Source organism: Rattus norvegicus, chromosome 3 (assembly GCF_021556685.1).
Source record: "Rattus norvegicus strain SHRSP/BbbUtx chromosome 3, alternate assembly SHRSP_T2T, whole genome shotgun sequence".
Classification (NCBI taxonomy): domain Eukaryota; kingdom Metazoa; phylum Chordata; class Mammalia; order Rodentia; family Muridae; genus Rattus; species Rattus norvegicus.
The window spans coordinates 107,529,974-107,557,716 of NC_141536.1; the positions used below are offsets into that span (position 1 = coordinate 107,529,974).

Genomic DNA, 27,743 nt, shown 5'->3' on the forward strand with positions numbered 1-27,743 from the left:
CAGCACTGTTGAGTGACATGGTCCCTTGGTGGATGTCATGGCAACGGTGCTCTACCTTTTTGGTCTTCCTTCCCTGAAGGCAATCACTTAACTCGATCATGAGAAAAACATTAGACATTCCAACTGAGGCACATCCTCCAAGCAGCTTCCAGGGTGTAAGACAGGGAGGAAGGACCCAAGGAGCCCCTGGGAGTTCGAGGGATGAGCTCACAGTTCAGGGAAGCAAAGGTGGCTAGAGCTTGTGGGGAGCGTAGGACAGGAGACCGATCTGAAGAAAGTTCTCTCAATCTCTGCAGAAGAGGCCCTTCAGTGTGGGAACAAAGGTCTAAAAAGCCAGGCGAAGTGATAGAACGGAGGCTTCATTCTACATGGGTCATTTAGGGGCATGAAGAGTCATAACCTACTAACACAAACTAGAACAGGTATAAAGACTGTTCTAGAACCATTAAAACAAAACTAAAAGGAAGGCTCCGGAGACTCAAATTGATATGCATACCACAGCAGAAGTCTTTAACACACAAAAAAAACCAACATTCAGCTCAGCAATTGTGTCAGAAGTCACCTAAGAAAGGCTATGGCAAGCAAGTGAGTTTTCTGAGATGGCCCACCATTTTTCATGGCTGCCTGAGGTGCGCTCTGAGATGCAGGGTCCTCAGAGACTTTATCCCTGGATTGCTTCTCACTGCTGATCTGCATTTCCTGCCACTACTACTACATAGTCTAGGGATTCCTGGGCATTAGCCCACTCCATTGGGCAGATTTCCTGCAGAATCAATATAAAGTTGTACTCTCCTGTAGTAATGCTGTGTAGACAAATTGATGATTTCATAATTCTTAGTAATGATTTTATAGAACTCCTAAATTGGTACAAGTAACCTCAAGTTCCATGTAGAACAAAAGCTGCAAATAGAGCTCTGCAAACCTTCATGTGTCATAGGCTAATTGCACTAGGAAAAGAAAGCAGGCTTGAACCAAATTTATGAGCAAGGAAAAAATCCCTCTAGGTTAAGAATGAGGCCAGTATCTAGTAACCAAAGTTCATAAACTGGGAGTGGGCAATTTATTGAAATGCTTTGTGGGTAGGGACTCAACAAGAGTGAGTTATTGGACAAAAGGAAAAAAGTAACTGATGGTTTTTAAAAGAGAGGCTGGAGGCAGACCAGCTATGGCAATGTGACCAATTAGAAGCCTAAATACTTCAAGAAATAGAGGAAGAACACAAGGTGGGGAAGATTTATAGGGAGGATATGGAATTGAAGTTTGGAAGATGGCTGGAGAGATCTTTAACAAGACCTAGCCAAATCACTGGAGCCCAAGATGCAAAGATTAGGACAGTATCCCAATTATGACTGCTAATGCTTGTGTAAAGCAATGTGCCAGACAGCTTTCCAAATCAGTGTCATGTGTTAACCAGCAACACTGTGAGGGAACATTCCATACCATTTCCATGCTCATAAATCAATGGAAAATAACGGTAGGTAAGAGTGCCAGCCAGGGTATTGTGCAAGGCTAGACTGCAATCAAAGAAAGATCAGGGGAAAATAAAGCATCGAGCCTATGGATGTTTCCTCTTGGAGACTCAGAACTCAGTAAGAAGAATGAGAACAGGGGTTGTTTTGAAATTGGCTCTTGATATGAACTTTCATGAATGAATGCTATTTAGATGAATTATTGATTTTATAGAATTCCTGATTTAATTCAAATAATTTTAGGAAGAAAATTTTAAGAGATGGTTTTACTTGTTTTGCCAGAAAGGTATAATAAGGTTAGAATCAAGAATAAAATATGCCCATTCCTCATAGAATAGTAAGTAAAGGTTTTATAATAAGGAATACAATGAGTTTTCACAATTACACTAAAAAAAGAAATAGGCTTAGGACAAATTTGTGATTAAGGAAAAACATTCATTCTAGGTCAGATTCAAGGATGAAGCCACAGGCGTGCACTATGATAGTGCAAGGCCATGTGAAACTGTGGTGTTGAACTTATAATGAGCTTATAGAATGAAACACCACTTTGAACTCAATATCCACATATGTTCTGTGATTCCCCCTTTGTGTAACATTTTACCTATGAGATAATTTTCTAAGAACTTTTGTCTAAGGTCTAAGAAGGCCAGAGAGAAGAAATAAAAAGTGTGGTATATCTGGGGCTCTGACCCATCCACCCACCAAATGTATGTATGTGGCTTGGGGGGCTTTGTGTCCCACCCACAAAATGTATGTGTGTCTGTGTGTCTATACATATGTATGTAGGTATATGTGTATTTATGTAAGTATGCATGAACACTTATGGAGTTGATGACATAGGTGATTAGGCCCAACCAGGGAGTGTGTGTGTGTGTGTGTGTGTGTGTGAGAGAGAGAGAGAGAGAGTGAGAGAGAGAGAGAGAGAGAGAGAGAGAGAGAGAGGTGTATCTGTGCATATTGCCTGTGTAAAAACTTTAATTCTTTTCCTTTCTTTTCTCTCTGGTTCATGAAGAGTTAATGAATTCAAGTCTTTTGCCTGGCCAGTAAGAGGTCCTTGAGTGAGAAAGACTTCCCACTTATTAGAGCACAAATAGTGAGAGAATTACAGAGTAAAGCGCCAGTGCTCATTAAAGTATAAATAATATTATGACAGGGAATCATCAGTCTTTAGCCTTCTTTGATGCTGTATCCTGCCCAGTACCATTCCCTAAAGCCCCAGGAAGGCCCCCAGTATGAAATGAAAATGAGGTACTTTGTAGAGATCACTACACAGTTAAGTTAGGATGTATTTTAAAAAAGCAGAGATCTGGGAGGGGTTCAAATGCTTAAAATAGAAGACCCTACTGCAAGTATTTTCAAGGTAGAATCCAGTCAGCGAAAAATATAAGTGTAGTTGCTATGGTTGGAGAAAGGAGGTCCCAGTCCCCAGCCCATATCTCTCACATTGGTTCCTGCCTGGTGTTCTCACTGTGCACCCAAGGCTGAGAGCTTCATTCTATATAGGAAAGGATAAACCCTACACACCAGTTATCTCTTAGTGTCCCGTGTCCCACCTCCCCACCCCCACCCCCTGGCCACTGCTGTTCCACTTACCCCAAGCTCATATTGGAATAGAAAAAAAGCAGGGCAGGCCTATTTCTGGGATGCCTGGATTCTCCTCAAGCAACTTTCTTAACTCACATCCTACAGTTCACCTTTGTCAAGTGTACTGTTCGTTAGTTTGTGCTACTTGGACAAATTGTGCAACAATTCAAATGATTTAATTCTACGACATTTTTATCATCACTTCGGAAAGAGAGCCTGCTGAAACTAGGCATCATGGTGGCATGAATGTAAGCCCAATACTTGGAAGGCTGAGGAAGGAGGAGGAGGAGGAGGAGGAGGAGAAGGAGGAGGAGGAGGAGGAGGAAGAGGAGGAGGAGGAAGAGGAGGAGGAGGAGGAGGAAGAGGAGGAGGAGGAGGAGGAGAAGAAGAAGGAGGAAGAGGAGGAGGAGGAGGAGGGTGAGGAATCCCTGAGCTACAGAATTAGTCTCAAAAGCACCAATAACAGCATAAACCAAAACACGTCTACCCACTAGCAGACATTCCTGCTTTCTCTATGGTCCTCAGTCCGCAACCATGGATGAATGCCCCTTGTCTGCCCCTACCTGTTCTAGGTATGTCCTGTGCATGGAGCCACATGACCCCCTGGTTCTTGGGGGGGCGAGGGGCATTTTCAAACAGCAGAACTCTACTGTCTCTGGTCCCTCTGGTCCCCTACTATAGTATAAGGCATCCAGGCTTCTTCTCAGACCCCAGTCAAGGGCTCTAGTCTTCTCTAGAATAGAAGCCATAGAAAAGGAAGAGCCCAGTGCTCTAGAGCTCTCTGGAGGCTGGCTCCGAGCCCAGAAGGGAGGGACAGGAATTTCTGTCTAATTACCAAGTAACCACCTACAAATGGATGCCAAAGAAAACTCCTTGCAGGAAAAAAAAAACTATAAACACCTTTGTTGAACACAAAGCCTCCTTTTGTGATTTTCCTACAGGCAATTAAAGTCATTATCTTTGATAAGCAGGAGCAGTAGGCTGGAGGGCTGGAGAGAGGAGAGTACACTCTTTTTGGTTGTACTGTCCATTACGTTGGGGTTTCAAGCATGCTAAACTAAGATTCTGTCAAGGAGCTACACCCCCAGCTTAAGAATGTATTTTTTGGGTCTTCCATGGTGGAACACAGCTTTAATCCCAGCACTTGAGAGGCAGAGACAAGCACATCTCCTTGAGTTTGAGGCCAGCTTGGTGTACATAACAAGTTCCAGGATAGCCTGAGCTACATAGAGACACTCTGTCTCAAGCAAAACCAAAGAATGTATTTCTGACAATTTAAAAGTCACCTGTTCACAGCTTCATCTGTGAGACAGCTGTAATGATATCTATTTCACAGGTGGTGGGGAGGATCAGAATCAATGAAAGGGTCCGGCTGAGAGGGAAGAACAGCAGGCAGAGACAAATGGCAGCTGCTGGCCAGTACATCCTGTAAGTTCGACCATGGCCTACAGTGACAGCAGACTGGCAGGGGAGACTAGCTTTTCCACCAATTTGATCGGGTAGATGCAGAAGAAAGAACTGTAAAGTCGTCTGGGGGATCAACCCAGACACCCTTAGCTAATACTGAACACTCACTCTAGCAAGGCATTGTCAGCGTGTGAACCCACACAATCCTCTTTCTTGGCAGATAAAGAAATTGTCACTTTGGGGCAAATGGACAGAGTTGGAAATAAAGTAGCCTCAGAAAGATAAATATTGTATGGTTTCTCTTCGCTTCATCTTAGACGTGGAGCTTAACACACACACACACACACACACACACACACACATACACACACACACCACACATACACACACATACACACACACATACCACACACACATACACACGCACGCGCGCACACACACACACACACACATACACACACACATACACACACACACACCATAGGAAAATAGAAGTGGGACCATTGGGGAAGAGGAAGGGGATGGCAGGAAAACCAGGAGAGGTGAGGAGAGCAAATAGGGCTAAGTACATGACATATATTGTACATCAAATAAATATGCCAATAAAAATTAAAATGAATATAATAAACAGCAGCAATCAGTGGAAAGACTGGATGCAATGTTGGGCCTCTCGCGTGATAATTTGCATAATTTCTTAGAGAACGTCTTATTAACTAATTCCTAAAATAGCATAAAACACCTTCTATGGAGAATAAGCCTAAGGCCTCAGTACCATTCCTCACTGACTATCTCAGGAGGCTGAGACACAAGTGACTTACCTAAAGTTACTCAGATAGTTGACAGCAGTGTTAGTAGTATTTATACTTATGGTTCATACATATCAATTTCTGTGGTTTCAGTTACCTCCCTCCCCAGTCAGTCACAGAACAATAGTATTAAATGGAAATTGCAGAGATAAATACTTCTTGGCTTTTAAACCCTGCACTGTTTTGAGCAGCATGATGACCTCTCAGCTGTCCTACCAACCACATGAGTCACCTCTCTGTCCAGAAAGACCATGCTGTATACACGACCTGCCTGTTAGTCACTGTCTGGGTTAGTGCCTTCTGGGTTGTCATATCACGGCCATGTTAGTGCAGTTCTAGATTCAAGTAGCCCTCATTTTATTTAATAACTGCCCAAGGTTCAAAAGTAATAATGCTGGCGACTTTATTATAGGGTAATGTTATAACAATCCTGAGTTATTTTGTTACCAATTTCTTGCTTCGCCTAATTAATAAACTAAACTTTATCATATGTGTATATGTGTAAGAAAACACAGAGTATATATAAATAGGTTTGGGTACTAGCAGGGTTACAGGCTTCTTCAGGGGAGTCTTGGAATGTGTTTTCTATGGATAAAGGGACCGCAGAATCCCCAAGGGGTCCGCCTCTGGAGTGCACACTTCACCAATTCTCCGCTTTGCTAAGGTCTTAGCACAGCGCTTGGCACTCTGTTAAAATACCCATTATCACCATGGCAGTTATAGAACAATAATAATTGCCTAAGGTATGAGCTGGCAGCTGTGTTGGCACAATTACTTTGGCTAAAGCCTTATCTTTCACTTTGATGAGGAACCAAAGTGCCTGGGTCTTCTTCCATCGTTGTATTCAAGAATTGCTGGAACACAGCATCTAGCACAGAAGGGCTCCATTATGTGTTGCTGGGTGAATAGATTTACTTTTTGGACTAATATATTTACTGGCTTGTGACATGGTGGCCCTTTGTGGGTAAGCTGACTCCTGGAGTGGGCACATTTGATCACTGCCTAACTTTTTGTTTGCAAGGTCACTGGAAGGCTGTGATCCCCATAGACACTTTAATTGCCCTGCTGTCATTGTGTAACCTCCATACACTGTCTCCATCTCTTTCATCACCTGTTCCAGACAGCCACTCCCAAACCCAGCTCTCTCCTCTACACACAAACTCAGTCTTTCCATACTGGAAGTTTCCCCTTTTATATTACACAAGATCCATTTTGCCTTTCCAGTGTGTGTGTCTTACTCTATCTATAGCCCAGGCTGGCCTAGAACTCCTTATATAGCCCAGGCTAAACTTGAATGTACAGTGATCCTCCTGTGTCATCCTGAGTGCTGGGATTGGAATTTTGAGTCACCCTGCCCAGTTTTCTGCCCAGGCAATCTTGCATCTGCCTTCTGGGTGATTCAGATCCCCCCACGTCACCCTAAACTCCTCATCTTTTAGCATCAAGGCTGGTGAATTATTTATGTCTTATCCCTGGGCCATCAAGGCATCCATCTGAAGATCAGGATCTGCAGAGGCAGAACAGGCCAGTGCTAGCTAAGGGCTGCAGCACTGGCCTACTCTAAAGAGGCTGTCACCTTCTGCCTGTCAGCAGAGTTCTCCTCTTGGACTGAGGCCTCATGCTGCACATTCAGCAGCCTGTCTGGTCTGGCTTACATGGCTGTCACAGGCAATTTCTATGTCTAAACCTTCAATAAACACCAAGTTGCTGCAGCTCTGGCCTCCCTGCCTCCTACTGGCATCCTGTGAGTGAAAGCCTGACTTGGTCCCTCTCCCTAGCTAGCAGGAATAGTGACTAACTGAGACCAACTCAGGGACATGGGCATGCATAACAAGAGGATGAGAGTGGGCAGAATGAGGGTGGGGACCACAAGCAGGAGAGTAGCCCAGGTAAGGCAGGAGGTCTCCTCTCACCACCTCCAGCATGGGACTCATTTCCAGATGTCGCTTCCTTTAAGATTCCCTCCCTCATCTAGTTCTTCTTTGCTGTCTTGCCCCATACAAACCAACACCTTTCTAGCTTCCTTCTTCACATTTATTTTTTTAGCTTCTCTTCTGTCGATGTGATCTATAGTTCCTATCCACAAATTGATCTTCCCTTTCCCCCATCCTCTAACTCCTATCCTGAGTCAGACCCCCTAACTCCTTCCCTCTGAGCCTGTGGCAACTCCGAAGTCTTGGTCATTCTACTTGGGTGGCTTCTTTCCAGCCCTACGGGTCAGATGCTCATCTCCCTTCTGTGTCCATGTCTTCATTAAGCCAGAAATAGCTTCATTTGGTCTTTGGTCTATGGAATCATTTAGCATTTCATCTCAAGTCTCTCTTGGACCTGGACCATTCCCATTCTTATGGGACAGTTGTTGGGTTGCATTAGCTCAGAGGGCAGGGTGTAAGTCTCGAGTGATGAGATATTTCTTCGGGAAACAGTTGCCTTACAAATGTCTCCTGGTGGAAAACGTGAGACTGAGGCAACGTGGTTCTGAGGGCTCTTACACTGCTGCTCTAGCTTCCCCTGGGGCCCGTCTCACCTCCTACCTGTGCACATGACAGCAGCAAAAACCCAGCACTGTCCATAGCGCACGGGTTGGCAGCCCGTGGCATGCCACTGCTTTAGGATGGCTACACTGCCAGTCCACTCTGCGGGGTTGGCACCGTCCATATAATTCTCACTCCAGTTGCCATTGAGCACTCCGCTGTCATCATTGCTGTTTATCTAAGGAGAAGCCATGCAGAGAAGTATTAGAAACATCTACTCCCTCAGCAGGATGTGATGCAAGGGGCTGCTGTTGGGAAGGACCCCCAGCCTGAGACACAGAAGAAACCTTTGACTGCACTTTACCTGGGACTTTCTAGACCTGTGGGGGAGAGTTGAGGGTGGGAGCTAAGCTATTCTGACGTAAATGTGTATTAATTCATTATTCTACTTCAATTTTCTATAAATCAGGAGCCTGGCTCTGAGCAGTCTGAAAACACATTTGAACCAAGGAAATCTAGAAGCAACAAGATAATTTTTAAACTCAGTAACATTCAGCTTCTGTCCAAAAGCATGTAGCCTGCAGTTAGTTAGTAGGAACAACAGCCCATACCGGCTATGTCAGGTTTAGTTGCGCTAACTCATTTCCCACAATCAGCTGCCAGTCTCATTCTCAGAGGGCTCCTGTCTTTGGACTCCTCATTCTCCTGTTGTGGGTAACAGCCATGAGAAGGCAGAGGTCCCTTTACCCAGCCCCCTTCCTCCCTGGGCAGGGCACACCAGGGACCTCACCATGGCACACACAACTCTGCTGATGTAGACGGGGCTTCCCCGCAGGGCACAATCTGTGGATGGGTCAACCTGGAAGTTCAGGCTTTTCTCTAGCAGCTCCAAGCAGATGTCTATGATGTTCTCTTCAAACTGCAGGGGATGAGGAGAAAGGGGGCTGCGCATGATTGCTGTGTGTGGACAAATAAAGAAATAGACAGCCCACACCACTCAGATCCCCAGGACGGCATAGAATAAAACCCAATTGCAAGGTAGTTGTCAAACAAAACGGCCATGAACAGCCTCCCAGAAAAGTGCATGGTCTCAAAGCGATGGCAGCACAACCCACTTGGCATGTATGTCCTGCAAGCCAGACGTCTCACCGCTCATTTGACATCACTGCTACCTAGGTTCTTTCCCCTACCCTCCAGTGAATTTGCCTCATTGGAAACTCTATCTCTGCCTCTTCCCACTCCATTTCCATGCTCCCAAGACCCTTTAAGATGCTCTTACTAAAGCCATCCTCCCTTTTCTTCCCTACATACATTTTCTTCCCTACATACATACAGCTTTTCATTGAAGGGACTGGCACTCACAACTCTGGGCTTCTGGACTGATCAATCACAGGTAAGTTCTAGAACACTGCCCTCCCCCATGGGTGTGTCCCCTCTGGTTGTCAAACATGGTTATACGGTGTAGTTGAAGCCTATCTTTCCTGCCTGAGTGCTCTGTCAGTCCAAGATCTCTTTACAACACTCAGTTCCAGACCTGACATGAGCTTGGTACATAGTGTCAAATGACTTGGTCATATGTGTCAAATGACTATCAACATATGCACTTACACTGATGAAACCGTGGTCAATAAGTAGAAATAGGCTTCTATTGCCTACCTTCTTTAGGGAAACCACTTCTCTAGTTTACAATGTTTAAAAGGTCCTATAATGTAAAGAATGAAGGTCAAAGCCTCCTTGAGGTGTCCTTCAAGTCCCTTAGATCTGGCTCTGTTGTGAAGCAGTTTCCTCTGAGATTAAAACCTTAAACCTTCCACTGTAGAGCAAAGCTTGTTGTGACACAGACTGTTAAAGGGGAGGTTTAACATTCCACCTTGCAGAGAAGCTCAGAAAGTTAATAACTCAAAGGCTTCAGGAAGTCCCTGAAACTGAAGAGATTCACTAGGTCCCTCTCTCCTCAAGTCTGTAGCAGCAGTAAGGACCACTGATACACACTCTCAGACCAGCTGAGTTGCCTAGAAAAAGACAACATTTCTGCCAAACTGCCTAAAAGAGGCTCAAACCAACAAAGCTACAGGGAAGACACTCTCCAACCTGTCCAGCTGCCTTCAGGCCATGCAGTGTGCTACAGGTTTCCAGCTCTTGTGAGCTGCCACCCATGCTGAGATGGGATTTTGATGATAACTGTATTTGAGTCATTTCTGATCCTATAAGTAGCTCATCACTCATAAATGACCCCCTTAAAACTCTTTGGTTTACTGTTAGACTTTGGTGACATCTATACTTGGTCTGTCATGAGCTCCCTTGTGGAGTGAGTAGATCTTTGTTCCTATCTCCCCGGCAGTCCTATCGTACAACAGGCTCCCTTCTACCTTCCCCAGCCTCTGACCTCGACAGCCCCCACCCCTGCTGTTTTTGCTCCAGCTGGACCAAACCTCTTGGAATCTTTGCCAAGCAGAACCCTTCTGGCCTTTCTGTCCTTGCACATACCTCCCCCCTTGTCCTTTGCCTGACTAACAGCTCAGGCACAGCATCTTCTCTCCCAGGAAGCTTCCTCAGAATCTCTTGCCAAACCAGGAGGCTCCTTCCTGGTCCCCAGAACACTCTACCCCGTCTCTCAGTCTCAAATCCTACTGTGTAATAAGTGTAACTGTTTATAAATCCCTCCGGTACTGAGCAGATTACTCAGTACTTGCTTGCTGAAGAAGAGAGAAAGGGAGGGACCCAGAGCTCCAAAACCTACAACTCCTCACTCCTGCTTCTCGCTGATGACAACACCCTTAAATGTCCACACTGAGTGAGGATTTGGGACCAGTTGAAACTGCTACATCTTCCCCAGGCTGCAGCTACCTTGGCAGCAATGAACTTAACAATCAGGTATTGAGAATTCTATTTTGGGAGAGATCTGGTGAGCCTTGATCCAAGTGATCCGGGGCTCCATGAAGACCTCCATATCATCCCAGCTGTCACCTCTTCTGAGTGGCCAAAGGCTCCCTCTGTCCCCTCAATACTCCCAGAACTGAGGCTCAGTTTAGAGCAACTTCTTCCCTCCCTGACCTTGGCCTCCCTGGGGCTAAACTTCAAACAGGAGGTAGGAGTCTAGACAGACAAGAGTTGTCAAGCATTGTGCTGAGTTTAGCTAGTTTGCATGCAAGGTCATGAGACTACATGTAGAAAATAAAGTGAAGCAGAATGAAGCTGGTAGCAGCACTCGCAATGATTTTCATCTTCTAGGTGTTCATTTTATAATATTTCTTTGCAAAGGTTTTGTTTTGTTTTTTCATCTGTTTGTTTGGTTTGTTCTCCACACAGGAACTCCTGTGGCCGAGGCAATGAACTTAAGATCCTCATGCTTCTACATCTTGAGTTGTAGGATTACAGGGGTGCACCACCTCACCCTGTTTATGAGGTGCTGGGGATCAAACCCAGAGCTGCTTTGTGCATGTCAAGTAAGTAATCTACCAACTGAGACATAAAAGGACTTCTATGTTTCACAGGCTGGCCTCAAATTAGAAATCCTCTTGCCTCAGCTTCTCAGCCATTGATATTATAGGTTTGCATAGTGCTCTCCCTCTCTCTCTCTCTCTCTTTCTCTCTCTCTCTCTCTGTCTCTCCCCACCACCTCCCTCTGTCCCTTCCTCCCTCCATCCCTCCCTCCTGTCTGTCTGTCTGTCTTACAATTATGTGTTCCCTATAACGAAAAATCCTATTGTCAAAACAAACAAATGAGCAAACAAACAAACAAACAAACAGTCATTGGCATGGGGGGCCCCGAAGATTGTTCCCCAGCCTTGTTTCTGGTACAGATGTCCAGGGGCACAAATGTACTGTGTTTGTGTAAGTGTGACAGGTTTAATACCAGGTCCAGCAGCAGTGTTGTTAGGATAAAGTGACCAAGTAAGAGGTGAGACCCCACAGCAAACTCAGTAAAGTGTAAAGTGTCAGGTGCGATCATTTCCATTATTATTGTGCCCCACCCCCACACTCTGCTGCCCTGTAGCTGCCCCTCCCTTAAATCCTAGTCAAGCAGATGGGGCCAGCAAAGAACCCTCCCTCCTCCTTCCTTTGGCTGCTTCCCTAGCAAACGGAGAAGCTTCTCACACATGCTCTTTAGTTAGCATAAGCAGTTTGCCCTGTTCTGGATCCCTTTTCCCTGAGTTTGGGACTTTTGTGGTCTGGGACTCACCTGCCCATAGTTCCAGGGGCACGGGCGGATCCAACTCTTGCTCCCTTGGTAGATGAAGCCATAATCGTTCACAACATACTCCTGCCTCTGGGGCTCACTCTCCAAGTACACTGTATCCGCTGGGAATCAAAGTAAGAAGACAGGAAGTAGAAGCCACCTTGTGCATTCCTGTCCAAACAGTCTCATAGAAGAGCTCTCTGGGGCTGTTCTGAGAGAAGTTGGTACAGGAAGGATCAATGCTGGGTGGGTTCTAGCCAAGATTTGGACCAGTGTGGTGAACAGTTGTAGGTTCATGATTGAAGTCAGAAGCATCCCTGAATTGTAGGGTGGATCTTCCCAGCTAAACATCCCGGCCTAGTGATGTGGCAGCTGTTGGTCATGACTGTACCTTCTTCCTACCTCTATCCCAGTGTTTGTTCTCTCTAGGACATGGATACAAGCTGAGGAGAGAAGCCAGGCATGAGGTCCTCCCACCACTCTGACAGACACTATGTTCCCATGTTCAAGTCTGAAGCCCAGTCTTGGAGGCCAAAAAGTGAGTGAGTGTGTGTGTGTGTGTGTGTGTGTGTGTGTGTGTGTGAAAGAGAGAGAGACTATGTGTGAGTGTGTGTATGTGTATGTGTGAGAGAGAGTATGTGTGAGTGTGTGTGGGTATGTGTGTGTGTGTGTGTGTATGTGTGAAAGAGAGAGAGAGAGAGAAAGACTATGTGTGAGTGTGTGTATGTGTCTGTGTGAGAGAGTATGTGTGAGTGTGAGTGTGTGTGTGTGTGTGTGTGTGTGTGTGTGTGTGTGTGTTGCTGTTGTTGTTTGACAGGATCTCATTCTGTAGCCAAGTCTGATATGAAACTCACTATGTGGTCCTGGTCTCAAGCTCACAGTGATCCTCTTGCTTCAGCCTCCCAAGCACTAGCACAGGTGGCTATTTCAAAGAGAAATGCAAATTGGAGACTGGTATGCATAATTATACTTCTTATATTAATATATGATATATTAATATATAATTAATATATAATATATGTTATAGTATCAACAACATAAGATATGTACAAACATGCACATATTTAAGCATAGTTCTATAAGACATTGCATGGGGGTCATGGAAGACTGTTCAAAACAAAGCTTCCACTGGGAAAATGGAGCTAGGAGACTGGAGGATCTTAGATCATATAGCATTTCCTTTTTCCTTTCTTTTCCCTTTTCCTTCTCTCTCTCTCTCTCTCTCTCTCTCTCTCTCTCTCTCTCTCTCTCTCTCTCTCATATGCATATATATATCCCTTCTTCTTTATTCCTTCCCTCCCCTTTCTTTTCTTTTTCTCACTTTCTCTCTCTTTACCATTTTTGATTCTTTTCAAATATTCAAAATAGTGTGCATTTATTACCTTTAAAATGAAAAAGCCCAAATTAACTTAAAAATAGATAATGAAGGCAGATGCTAATGGTAGTTAAACTTAACAATAGGATTTCTTTTTAATTTTACTTATTTTGTGTATGAGTGCTATATCTGCATGTATGCCTGCCGGCCAGAAGAGGGCATCAGATCCCATTATAGATGGTTGTGAGCCGCCAGTTGTTGCTGGGATTTGAACTCAGGACCTCTGGAAGGGCAGACAGTGCTCTTAATGACTGAGCCATCTCTCCAGCCCCCCTAATAGTAGTTTTCTATTTAGTCCAAACATAATTTTACAGTTCTAAACATGTAAATGAACCTCAAGATCTCCCCAGCTTGGCTATTGGAAGTCAGGTACTGAATCCAAGGGATAAAGGAGCTTTTGGTAGCCAAGGATTAGGGGCTGGAAACCTGGTGGCACTGACAGAGACAGAGGAGGAGCCCAAGTGGGTCCCTGCCTCACCTGGGCACCAGGGATTGAAGAGCAGGATGAACTCCCCCAGCTGGTAGGCAGTGATGGAACCCTGGTAGGAGTCAATCCGAACTTTCAGGAGGTATCGACCCACGGCCGCCATGGGAGGGGCACAGAGGCTGACTTCCAGGGAGTTGGCCCTGTTGGCTTCCAGGGAAGCAATCCAGGGGCTTGAGCCACCACTGCCTGTGAGGCTAAACACTGCACGAGTCCCTTTGGCCAGGTCCGGCAAGGGTCCTAGGAGGGAAGAATAAGACTCTTTATGGTGATCTTCCATTCCTGTAAGATACTACTCAGTGAACATGCATTCACACACACACACACACACACACACACACACACACACACACGCTCCTCTCTCTCTCTCTCTCTCACACACACACACATACACGTTCCACTTTGTACATGCATATATACGTGCATATATACATGCATATATACATGCATACATACATACAACACACATACCTGTTCCACTTCACATTCACATATACCATATATACACTCTACACAGGCATGCTCCTCTTTACACATACCCCCCCACACACACTCCACTCCAATTCATGCACACACACACACACACACACACACACACACACACACACACCCCACATGGTCCATTTCACACATACACATACAAATATGCCACATCATACACAGACACACACATGCCACATAAATACACACATAGACACCATCATATACACCCCCAAACACACATATACCTACATACCACACATACCATACACACATACAGACACACACACAAACACACACATACTACATATGCACACAAATCCTGTGGGCAGTTCCTCACCAGTCTCAGCCACAAACATGATACTGTCCATGCCTGGCTGGAAGCCCCGATTCTTAAAGTACAGGGTGATGCAGAAGGCCTGACCCCGGCGGACAACAAGACGGTCAAAACTGATCTCTTCCGTGTGGTGCCGAACATTGTTCCGGGAGCTCTGGAGGTCTGTGAGGGCCACCTCTAGCCCTGGGACAGACAAAATCAGGGTTGTGAAGACTAGCCCAGTTTTGTTCACACTTATCAGTTGTGCAAACTCTAGTAAGTAATCTGGCAATTACACTTGAGCTTCCATGTTTGTAGAATAGAGTCTGTAACACTACCCTAGTTGGTCCAGTTTGAGGATTATATGAGATGCCAAGCACACACATCCCTTTCTTTCAAACTCTTCCTTTCTTTCTTCCTCCCCTACTTCCTCCACCCTCTATCAACTCCTTCCCTGCACACACCTGCAGGCACATGCATTTTCTAACTAACTTATGTTGTAGATCTGCCCAGGTTTGATGCTCCCTTCAGCCCAGCATGCCTTCAGATACATCCTGATCCCCACTTCCTGGGATTCAAGTTACCAGTCTCACTTGTTCTTGTACCAAACTCCAAACCTGGGAACAGGCTTCCGGGTCACCTGCCCCTAGAACAGATGCCCAACTTTTAGCAACTTGCTGGTTCTCTACCACCACCAATGTCATGTGTCCCGTGTCCTGGATGTCTGTGTAATCAAAATCAGAAAGCCTTCAAGAACTTCTACCAAAACAGAGCAAACACATTGTTTGCTTCTTGTTTGACCGTGATCTTGCCATCGTCCCCAGTCACCTGAGGATAGTTTACAACACTTAAATTCCAACAGGCTCACCCATCTCTTCAGCCTGTCAATTCCTATGTGACCAAGTGCTTCTGGTCATCCCTTACAGTTTGCCTAGGTCAGTTGTCCCTTTCCAAGTGCCCACTCTCCTCATCTCCCCTTAGAGACTTTAATAGGCTCTGAGAGCTTTCCTGCCTTGAGCATCTCTCCCAACCACCTCCCTTCGCACAGCAGCCACCTTCCCTCACAGTTAGATCATGCCATCTCATTTGCTTTAAAAGGTCTATGACTCTCCAGTCTGTTGTACATAGAACACTCGTTTGTCCAACACGTGGTCTTCTGTTTCCAGCTTTAAGTTCTGATTTTATTCTCAGTCCTCACCACTCCCAGAATCAGTCCTTTCCTCCAGGAAGCCTGTCTGCACATTCTATTCCTGCTACAGCCTCGTTTCAAAACCTCCTCAGTCATAGGATGTTTTGATGTCAACTTGACACAAACCTAGACACACCTGGGAAGAGGAAATCTCAACTGAGGAAGTGGCCTCCACCAGATTGGCCTTCGGACAAGTCTGGGGGCATTTTCTTGATTGCTGACCGAAGTGGGAGGGCCCAGTCCACCAGTACCTATACCATTTCTGGGCAGATGGTCCTAGGTGGTATAGGAAAGGCAGCTGAACAAGCCAGAGGAAGCCAGACAGTAAGCAGACTCCTGCATGGCCTCTGCTTCAGTTCCAACCTCCAGGTTCCTACCTTGGCTTTCCTCAGTGATGGAGTATAATCTGTTAAGTCAAATAACCCTTTACTCCCCTAAGTTTCTTTTGGTTAGTATTCTATCACAGCAACAGAAAGCTAACGAGAACATCCCTCCACAACTTAGCCAAATCCTACTGGTCCTGCAAGACCTCCCTCCCTCATGAAACCTGTCCTAATCCATCTGCCCTTCTTCCCATTGTGTACGCTCTACAGCTCTGAACGGAATCACTCTTAATCTTAGCTGCTTTTGCTGACCAGTTAATGCTGGTGTCATACTCGTGTGCTCTTTTATGTCGCCACACTTATCCTGGGGGCCTATTCTTCTCAGCCTCGGAATAAGGAACTCGGACATCCTTTGTTAATTTCTTTCTAAGATTTAGTTATTTGTCATTTATGTGCATTTGGTGTTTTCCCCTCAAGTATGTCTGTGTGAGAGTACGAGATCCTCTGGAACTAGAGTTACAGAGAGTTGTGAGCTGTCACATGGGTGCTGGGAATTGAACCCAGATCCTCTGGAAGAGAAGCCAGTGCTCTCAATCACCAAGCCATCTCTTCAGCACCTTCTTTGTGATTTCTTCTTGTGTCTCCTTCTACAGCCAAGGCTGGCTGCAAACTCTGTCCCCTTTGCTCAGTCCTCGGAGTTCTGGGATGACAGGTATGTGCCACCACACCCAGCTCTTAGCCACTTTGTCTCTGCTTTCCAACAGTAGATGTAAGGTGAGGACAGAACTGTATCTGCTTTCTGTGCATTGGTTACAAAAAAAACTAATGAACTAACTCGTTTGACAAAGTCTAACACCCTTTCATGTTAAAAAAATATTCAACAAATTAAGGAGGGAGGGAGGTCCTTATGATAAGTGGCATCTATAAAAATCCAGTTAGTCATATTTAATATTGAAACATTAATTTCCTGTTAAGATAAGAATAAATTAAGGATGTGTGTGTTCTTGCCCGCTCTTGTCTTGTTAAAGACAAAGTGTGCCAGGGCCATTAGGCAAGGACAAGAGATCAAAGGCATTCAGATTAGAAATAAATAAAGTCATCTCCATTCAAACATGATGTAAGAATAATATTACTCCAAAATTAGAATTCACAACTACAGAAGACTTCAGGATGTATGCCATAAATAACAATATGGAAATTCAACTGCATTTTCATACACTTACAATGAATAATCTGAGAAAAATGTAGAAGTAATTCCACTGTTAGTAGCAAAAGTAGTAACAAGTCCACAGTAGAATGCAAAACTTTTACCACGAAATATCGCTTAAAGAGATTCATTTAAATAATGGAAAAGTATTCCATGTTCATGAGTTACTATCATTCAAATGACAGTATTCTACTGATAGTTGACTCTAGATTCAACAGAATACCTATGAAAACATCAAAACCCCACCTGCCCACCTCACTGATATAGCTATAATGCAACCCCTATACCTAAGTCTCAGAGAGAATCATGAAAGGGAGGGGAGATTATAAGATTCAGAAAACCAGGACGCCTGCTGATTAATGGCATCTTATAGACGTGACAGAGAAGCTGCACCCATGAAATCTCAATATTCAGTTACTTAAACTAGACCTACATAATGAACAGCAGTTGCCGTGACAGTGTGGATATCCTGTGCACTTCAGACAATCAGTGAATGCAGAGAGAGAGAGAGACAGAGAGAGAGACAGAGAGAGAGACAGACAGACAGACAGAGAGACAGACAGAGAGAGAGACAGAGAGAGAGAGACAGAGAGAGAGAGACAGAGAGAGAGAGAGACAGAGAGAGAGAGACAGAGAGAGAGAGAGACAGAGAGAGACAGAAAGAATATCATTTTTCTTCAGGGATGAACTCTACAATTGCTTAGCCAAACCAATTCCAAGTTGTCAACCCTAAACACATGTATATACAGCAACACTAAATGAATTCAGAGGGTTTTATACATATGTTAATGTGTGTGTGACAATAACAACCAAAGAAGAAATCATAAGTTTCAGAGGGCTGGAGGGCACGGGAAGAATTGCAGGGGGATAAAATTCTCAAAAATGCTTAATGAAAAATTTTAAGCTCAACTGCCCTTTGAGAAGAAGAAACGATCCGACCCGCGGATCCCGGCCCACAGCAGCTCTCTGCTCCCAAACCCCGTGGGAGAGAGACCTGACCAGGTGGGCACTCCTGAGGCTGCAGAGCGGAGGAGACCACCGGCGCTGCCCACCCCTGCCCACATCCCTGGCCCAAGAGGCAACTGTGTGGGGCCTCTGGGTTCCCGTGGGGGAGGGCCCAGGAGCGGCAGGACCCCTGCGCCTGAGACACCGCCGGAACCTGAAGGAAACAGACCGGATAAACAGTTTCTGCACCCAGATCCCGTGGGAGGGAGAGCTGAACCTTCAGAGAGGCAGACACGCCTGAGAGACCAGGGGAGGCTGCACTCTGTGCACGTCCAGACGCCAGAGGAGAACACCAGGCGTCATCTGGAGCCCTGGTGTGCGGAGGCTCCCGGAAAGAGCGGCGCAGATCTTCCCGGTTGCTGCCACAGCGGAGAGGACTTAGGCAGTACCCCACGAGCAAACTTGAGCCTTGGAACCACAGGTGGGACCAACTTTTCCCCTGCAGGAAACCTGCCTGGTGAACTCAAGACACAGGCCCACAGGAACAGCTGAAGACCTGTAGAGAGGAAAAACTACACGCCCAAAAGCAGAACACTCTGTCCCCATAACTGGCTGAAAGAAAACAGGAAAACAGGTCTACAGCACTCCTGACACACAGGCTTATAGGACAGTCTAGCCACGGTCAGAAATAGCAGAACAAAGTAACACTAGAGATAATCTGATGGCGAGAGGCAAGCGCAGGAACCCAAGCAACAGAAACCAAGACTACATGGCATCATCGGAGCCCAATTCTCCCACCAAAACAAACACGGAATATCCAAACACACCAGAAAAGCAAGATCTAGTTTCAAAGTCATATTTGATCATGATGCTGGAGGACTTCAAGAAAGACATAAAGAGCTCCCTTAGAGAACAAGTAGAAGCCTACAGAGAGGAATCGCAAAAATCCCTGAAAGAATTCCAGGAAAACACAATCAAACAGTTGAAGGAATTAAAAATGGAAATAGAAGCAATCAAGAAAGAACACATGGAAACAACCCTGGACATAGAAAATCAGAAGAAAAGACAAGGAGCTGTAGATACAAGCTTCACCAACAGAATACAAGAGATGGAAGAGAGAATCTCAGGAGCAGAAGATTCCATAGAAATCATTGACTCAACTGTCAAAGATAATGTAAAGCAGAAAAAGCTACTGGTCCAAAACATAAAGGAAATCCAGGACTCAATGAGAAGATCAAACCTAAGGATAATAGGTATAGAAGAGAGTGAAGACTCCCAGCTCAAAGGACCAGTAAATATCTTCAACAAAATCATAGAAGAAAACTTCCCTAACCTAAAAAAAGAGATACCCATAGGCATACAAGAAGCCTACAGAACTCCAAATAGATTGGACCAGAAAAGAAACACCTCCCGTCACATAATAGTCAAAACACCAAACGCACAAAATAAAGAAAGAATATTAAAAGCAGTAAGGGAAAAAGGTCAAGTAACATATAAAGGCAGACCTATCAGAATCACACCAGACTTTTCTCCAGAAACTATGAAGGCCAGAAGATCCTGGACAGATGTCATACAGACCCTAAGAGAACACAAATGCCAGCCCAGGTTACTGTATCCTGCAAAACTCTCAATTAACATAGATGGAGAAACCAAGATATTCCATGACAAAACCAAATTTACACAATATCTTTCTACAAATCCAGCACTACAAAGGATAATAAATGGTAAAGCCCAACATAAGGAGGCAAGCTATACCCTAGAAGAAGCAAGAAACTAATCATCTTGGCAACAAAACAAAGAGAAGAAAAGCATACAAACATAACCTCACATCCAAATATGAATATAACGGGAAGCAATAATCACTATTCCTTAATATCTCTCAACATCAATGGCCTCAACTCCCCAATAAAAAGACATAGATTAACAAACTGGATACGCAATGAGGACCCTGCATTCTGCTGTCTACAGGAAACACACCTCAGAGACAAAGACAGACACTACCTCAGAGTGAAAGGCTGGAAAACAACTTTCCAAGCAAATGGTCAGAAGAAGCAAGCTGGAGTAGCCATTCTAATATCAAATAAAATCAATTTTCAATTAAAAGTCATCAAAAAAGATAAGGAAGGACACTTCATATTCATCAAAGGAAAAATCCACCAAGATGAACTCTCAATCCTCATCTTCGGTTGGTTTATATACAAGTGTGCAATTTCTAGGCTTGAAAGTAAAATGATGCTATCTGGTGCTGGATAGAGGAGCCTTATTTTTTATTATGGCAGCTTGCTATTTTTGTAACATGGTGATTTGGTTGAACACAATAAAGTACAGTAGTAACTGATCTCCCCTTCTTCCTGGATGAGTGAGGAGATGATTAAATGTTGATGTCAGCATCCTTGAGCATATTCAGATGAGTTTCTGCTTCTGTTGAAAAGGATGCTGTGTTTGTGGTCCGAAGCTTTGAAGCACTACTTGGCATCTCCTTCCTTGGAGGTCTCACTGTTTAAACATAACAGATTTGATAGCTTGTTGGTAAGGTGAGGTCCAGCTTGTCTCCACTAGGTCATCTTCATGTGAATCCGGTGGTTATACGGTTTTGTTCTAGGGATATTTCATTTTTTTAATAACGGTTTTAGCTGACATTCATGGAGAGAATGAATCCTTAGAACTGTGCCACTAGTGAAAGGAAATCCTGTCTAGAGTATGTTTCTTTACAAAGCTGTGTCACACCATCCTTTGGGCCCTCTGCTGGAAAAGTAGAATCAAGTCTCAAATAATGCCTTTTAAATTGTATCCTCTAGTATTATAGATGTAGGACAGTACTGTATCATACCTCTGTGGATGTAAAATAGCTTGTACCTGCTTTATGATACGTAGTAGTGACCGTGCTAGTAGTAGTGACAGAGCTGTTTTTAATGATGTTGCTCAGAATGTTTTCTTTCCAGATGATGATTGAGAAGCTAATTTAAAAAAAAAATGGTGCCAGGTACCACAAGAGTAACAGAACTGTGCTGTTTTCTCGGGTTTTGTTTTTTTACTTTTTTTTTTTAATGGAGTGTGCTGGATGTCTCTACAGTTTTGTTCAGATGACTGCAGAACCTGGAAAAGCTGTTGCTGCTGTTGATGCATAACACACTGCTATTATTGGTCTTTTTATAAAATATAAATATATATATACAGATATATAATTTGAATTTTTTGAAACTTTAGCTGTGCTGTCAACTTTGGAAAAAAGTATCCCCGTTTACTGTGTTGAGTTGGCACTGTACAGAAATTAACAGCCATATTGGTCTAGAAATGTTGAACTTAAGTTTTTTCCATTTGTACAGGGGTAATGCACTGTATTAAATATGTAAGGTCTTATCTACGTGGGTTTGATTACAAAAACTAATAAAGTATTCTCTAAATTTAAAAAAACAAAAAAAAAAAAGAAACGATCCATGATAGTCAACACAATCTTTTTATTTCTTCCTTGAGGGGAAGGCTAACACAGTATATTGCTAAGTAGCCTGGAACTCTTATCAGTCCTCCTGCCTCAGCCTCCAGTGTGCTGGGATTACAATCATTCACTATGTCCAGCACTAAGGCAATCTTAAAACAAGGGGCTTACACCTCTATACTTTACGTTTTATTATAAAACTTATTATCAAGGCAATTTGGGGGCAGCATTAATACAAACACAGATCAATGTATATGGGACAACACCAAATTCACTCAGGTGGTTGTATATGTGTGTGTTAAACAGTAACATAAGAAGAGGCCATGAGAGAGAGAGAGAGAGAGAGAGAGAGAGAGAGAGAGAGAGAGAGACGTAACAACCCCACATGGAAGTGAAGAATAGAGGCCTGCCTACACCATCCTGGCTTTGATTTAAAAAAATAAACGAACCAGATTAGTTGGTGTAATTCAACACCCTTGAATGTAGAAAAATTCTCTTAAAAATGGTGCTGAGATAAATACCCACAGGTAAAAAATGAAATATCAGGGCTGGATCAATGGCTCAGTAGGTAAGAGCACAGGCTGCTCTTGCAAAGGACCCAGGTTCAGTTCTCAGCACCCACATGGCAGCTCATAACTCCCTGTAACTCCAGGTCCAGGGGATCCCATGCTTGCTTTTGACCTCTGTGGGCACAAAGCATGCACACAGTGCATATACAAATATTCAGGGAAACACGAATACATATGAAGTAAAGAAATAAACACTAAAAAGTTAATAAAAAGAATGAAGTTCGTTGCCTACTTCATATGATATACAAAAATTAACTCAATGGATCAAAGATCTGGAAGTGAGAGCTAAAACTCATAGAGGAAAACAGGTACATCCTATCTTGAACTAGGCAATGGTCTCTCAGTCATGACAGGAGAAGCAGAACCAGTGGGGAAACTGGACTTCATAGAAATTAATAACATCTCTGCTTCAACGATATAATGTGAAAATATAATTCACAAAATGTGAGGATATATTTGTAATTCATATAGTTAATAAAGGATTTGTAGCCCAATGGATGGATGGATGGATCAATCCTACATTACAAAAACAAAGAGCCCAAATGGAAAACTGGGTACCTGGATCTAGTGGGATGGCTCAGTAAGTGAAACACTGATTGCATAAGCTTAACAACCTAGCTTAATCCCTGGGACCCACGTGGTAAAAGGCAAGAACAATTGTTCTGAGCCCGCCACGTGCTCGTTATGGTGCACCTCACCACCCAATATGGGCAACTGATCTGAGCAGATCTTTCGGAAGGATGCTCAGGTTGTTAGGTAAATACACATGAACTGCTACTTCACACCCGTGAGGATGCTATGGTAACAAAACAGACACCAGCAAGTGTCGGCAGGATGCAGTGCTTTGGGACACTCATGCTTTGCTGATGGTTTTATAAAATGATACAGCACTTTGGAGAACACTGACGAGCAGCTCCTCAGAATGTTGAACAGAGAGTCACCATGGGATCCAACTCCTTATAGTACACCACCATATGGTGAACACATGCACTTACACCAAGCCCACATGCAGATGCTGATAGCAACATTATACAGGAATACCTGAAAAGTTCAAATAGCACAAGTATCTACCAGCTGATGAATAGAGAATATGGACTCGGGTAAGCTGAGCACATTACAAATGAATAGACCTTAAAAACGTTATGGTATTGAAGGGTATCAGACCCAAGAAGGCACAGTGTGTATGGTGCCATTTCTATGAAATGTTTGCAGTAAGGAAGTCTACAGAGATTGAAAGTAGATTAAGGACCTGAATGCCTCCTCCTCCTCCTCCTCCTCCTCCTCCTCCTCCTCCTCCTCCTCCTCCTCCTCTTCCTCCTTCTCCTCTTCTTCTCCTCCTCCTCCTTCTAAGACAGGCCCTCTTTATATAGCTACACGGCCTTGGCTGTCTTGGAACTCACTCTGTAGACCAGGCTGGCTTTAAAGCTTCTTTCTGAGCTGATGAGAATGTTTTGAGACTAGACTTTCGGAGCTGCATGAGTACACTTAACTGTACACTTCAGATAGATGAACTTTACCATGTTTCAATAAAGCTGTTAGAAACAATTGTGACACAAATCAACTACATATAAGTACCATAACAAATATTAGTCTTTGTCTTTTGCTTTAAAGAGTCAAGACCATGGTCACACAGAATCACAATCACTCACCTGAAACCCACCAGGCTACTCTGGAACTCACATGGACCATCCTGTCTCAGCCTCCCAAGTTGCTAGGATGAGAGGAGTATACTACCACATCCAGTCTAATCTTTATCTTCTAAACATGTCTAGGTTATTTTCTTTACTGTTGACATACATCTTTTTTATTAGCTAGCTGTATTATTATTATTATTATTATTATTATTATTATTATTATTAAAGAAACATAAGAATAACACGTGGCATATGCATATAGGTTCATGGACATGTTTGCTAGTTGAAAAACTATCTTATGTAAAAGCATTTGCATTTATTTTGTTTTATATTCTCTCAGTAATTTATCTGGGTCCTGTCTACTATTTAACCTTTACCATGCCAAGTCATCTACACTTCGGGGGGGCGGGGAGTACATTGACAAACTGGGCTTCTGAAAGATGGAAGGTTTTGTCTCATGTTAAACACAGATTTGTCTCAAGGCAGAATTTCTTTCATTCAACAGCTGCTGTCCATTTCTGGCTTTCACTCATTTTCAGTAAGTACATTTCAACCCTGCCACTTGGGAAAGAACTTGACTTTTTCCTGATAAAAAAGGAAGAAGAGGGGAGGAGGAAGAAGAGGAGGAAGAGGAAGAGAAGGAAGAGGAGGAGGAAGAGGAGGAAGAGGAGGAAGAGGAGGAGGAGGAGGAGGGAGAGGAGGAGGAGGGAGAGGAGGAGGAAGAGGAGGAAGAGGGGGAAGAGGGGGAGGAGGAGGAGGAGGAGGAGGAGGAGGAGGAGGAAGAAGAAGAAGAAGAAGAAGAAGAAGAAGAAGAAGAAGAAGAAGAAGAAGAAGAAGAAGAAGAAGAAGAAGAAGAAGAAGAAGCAGCAGCAGCAGCAGCAGCAGCAACAGCAGCAGCAGCTCATCCTTCCTTTAGGAGACCAGATGACTGGGCAAAGAGCACTAACTGGCTCAGGTCTGTGCATGACTAAGGCTACCCAACAGGTGGGGCAACACCTACCTAACAGGAAGCACTCCAAACACATCCTATTCTCCAGAGATACTACAGGCCAAGTCAACCTCCAACTATGACACATGGATGCTCTGCACACAAACAGTATGCTTAGCTTTCATTTTCATGACCAAACAATATTCCATTATTTTGATACCATATTTTGTTTATGTTCAAATGGGATGTTCATTTTTGACTAGAGTATTTCCTCTTGAAGTGAGGAGAGAAAGAGGAAAATAACAAGGAAATAACAGGATGGTAGGAGGAACTTACAAAGTTGGTGATCATAGTATCTGTCTAGAGAGACATTTCTTCACGAATACCCAGAAGCATGCATAGGAACGCTGACTGTAAGACTGCTTGTCTATCTAAAACATGGGAATGATCTAAGCGTCCATTAAAAGAAGACAAGGTGAATAAATCACACAAAATGGAAAGTACTGAGAGGTAGGTCCAATGCTACAAGACATGCTGTTAGTGAAAAAAACATTAAATTTATATTTATAGCGTGATAATATCTGGATTTATAACAACACATGTTGATCCGATTGATTACATTCAGCACTTATACAAATGCCAATGTCTCTACCAAAGACTGGCGACCTCGGTTATTCAAGCTGAGGTTGAAGTACTTAGAACTTTACCTGCAATTATTATTTATTTTGCTCCAATTCAGCCCTCATATACTTCCTTTGTAATTAAAGTTTTACATTTTATATAAAATTAATGAAATAGTAAAATATTTATTATATTGCTTTTAGTAAATAAAGGTGACCTTGTCACAGTTGCAGAGTAAGTTAAAAGTGCATCCCCTCTTTATGTAATCATTTCCTCTTCAGAGTGTTCGGCACCTTGACAAGAGAGGATGATGTAGACATAAGAGGATGAGGAGGAAAGAGAAGACACACAGATTCAGAGAACTTTCACATGGTCCAAGCCCTGACATGGCAGGCAGGAAGCAGAGAAGCGAGTGTGAAGAAGTTAGCTCATGTCACAGGACAGGAGCCTTAATGCCCTAATCCCTTGCCTTGCTCACCCACCTACTGTGGAAGAGGCATGGTAGCACGCAACTGTGTTTGCCTTCACCCTCCTCCTGATTCTCAGGGGACCAATGACTCCTGAGGACTCTTGGCTTCCTTCCTAGATCAGCTCTGCCCTTATTGTTTCTCTACCCTCCTGCCCTTGATGTCTCTGGATCTTCACTGTCCCCATTTTCTACCCACCCCATGGGGCTTCCCTACCTTGGGCCATAGTGGCTGCTTCTGGCTCCTGGACTGCTCCCCCAGACTGCTGGATGGATTGAAGCTTCAGGAAACTGATCCCGGAGTGGCTGCTTCCCCTTCCATGCCAAGGTTCCCAAGGTTCGGAGAGACACTGGAGGTGGGGCCAGCTGCTGCACTGCCACCTCTGACAGGGCAGAGCACAACTGGTTTTCTCACTCACCCTCTGGTTTTTCTTGGCAGTGTTGCACAGCTGAGAGGAGGTGTGGAGGCTGTGAATCCATCGGGGCCTTTGTGCTATTGGGCTTTCAATAGCTCTCGAGCAGTGGCGTTATGGTAAGGGAGCCAGGAAAAATTAGTGAATGGATGGGGCCTCCACGGGGATGGAGGGAACTGTGTTTCTGCAGGAAAGAGTGTAGGGGTCGTAGTTGTGAGACTATTGCTCACAACAAAGAGAGCCCTTGCACTTGAGCCCTCTCTTTGTGGAGTTTAGGCACTAACAAAATCTACATTCTTGATATGACTTCCCCCCAGGCAGTGGCATTGTTTCAAGTGAGACCTCCCAGAACCACAGTGAATCTCAATAGAATTAGCAGAGCTGGGGAGGAGGTCCAGAGATGAGAGCATGAGAGCATAGGCTAGCAGAGGTGGGGCTGGGGAGGAGGTCCAGAGATGAGAGCATAGGCCATTCTTCCTGGGGGCCTGAGCATGAGTCCCGCATCTACATGGGGGGAGGGTCACACAGTCTTCAGTGCCAGTTCCAGGTTATCTGATGCCCTCTCACCTCCTACAGGCATCAGGCATGCACACGGCACACAGACACACATACACATAAAATTAAAACAGTTCTTAAGTGAATGAAAAAGACAAGAATGTAGCTTCCTGGTATAGTAACTGTCCATCAATACCCAAGACACTCAGAGGGAGGGAGGGAGGGAGGGAGGTACGGAGGGAGGGAGGGAGAGAGAGAGAGACAGAGAGAGAGGTTACAGCCTATTAAGGAGCAAGGAGTAGGGGCTGGGGATTTAGCTCAGTGGTAGAGCGCTTACCTAGGAAGCGCAAGGCCCTGGGTTTGGTCCCCAGCTCCGAAAAAAAGAACCAAAAAAAAAAAAAAAAAAAAAAGGAGCAAGGAGTAGGGAGAAGGTAAAGTAGGTTCCTGTGTGAAGAGTGGGCAGGATACCCACCTACTCTGCCTTTCCTGCTGCTACTTACTTCTCCGTGTGTCTCCTGATTTCTATGTCCTCTGAAGAACTTATCCATAAGGGCCGTTTTCTTTCTTGTGTTTTCAATTCCCTGTGACTAATCAGCTTTTGTAATGTATAGACACACAGATACAGTTCTCCGAGGTCTTGGTTTGCTGCTGTGCTGAGGACTGAACCCAGGGCCTCACGCTGAGTGAACGACCTACCACTGAGGCACGCCTGTGGCCCCGACTCACCTTCTCACACATTTGAATGCACCTTCCATAGTCAACTTCCCTCAGCCCACCAGCCCTTCCCTGTAGCTCCTACCTTTCTTCCCAGTTCTGTCTGCTCAGGGCTTTTGTGTATTGCTTTGCTTCCCATCCCCCTTCCCCTCCATCCCATCTACTTTCTGTCCCCAGGTCCCTGACACATCTCATCTACTCCCTCTGAAGGCCAAGAACCCTTTCCTG

At 44.4% G+C, this 27,743-nt stretch overlaps 1 protein-coding gene across 1 annotated transcript in view; it reads right to left on the reverse strand.

Moving 5' to 3' along the window:
* Window positions 1-26,297, reverse strand: part of Tgm5 (transglutaminase 5) — a 39,234-nt gene extending 12,937 nt beyond the window's left edge. The window contains 6 exon segments of the mRNA NM_001402279.1: window positions 7,801-7,978; window positions 8,531-8,659; window positions 11,924-12,042; window positions 13,774-14,019; window positions 14,600-14,779; window positions 26,111-26,297. Coding sequence (NP_001389208.1) covers window positions 7,801-7,978; window positions 8,531-8,659; window positions 11,924-12,042; window positions 13,774-14,019; window positions 14,600-14,779; window positions 26,111-26,120 — 862 coding nt within the window. The 5' untranslated portion in view covers window positions 26,121-26,297.
* Between the last annotated feature and the right edge of the window lie 1,446 nt (window positions 26,298-27,743).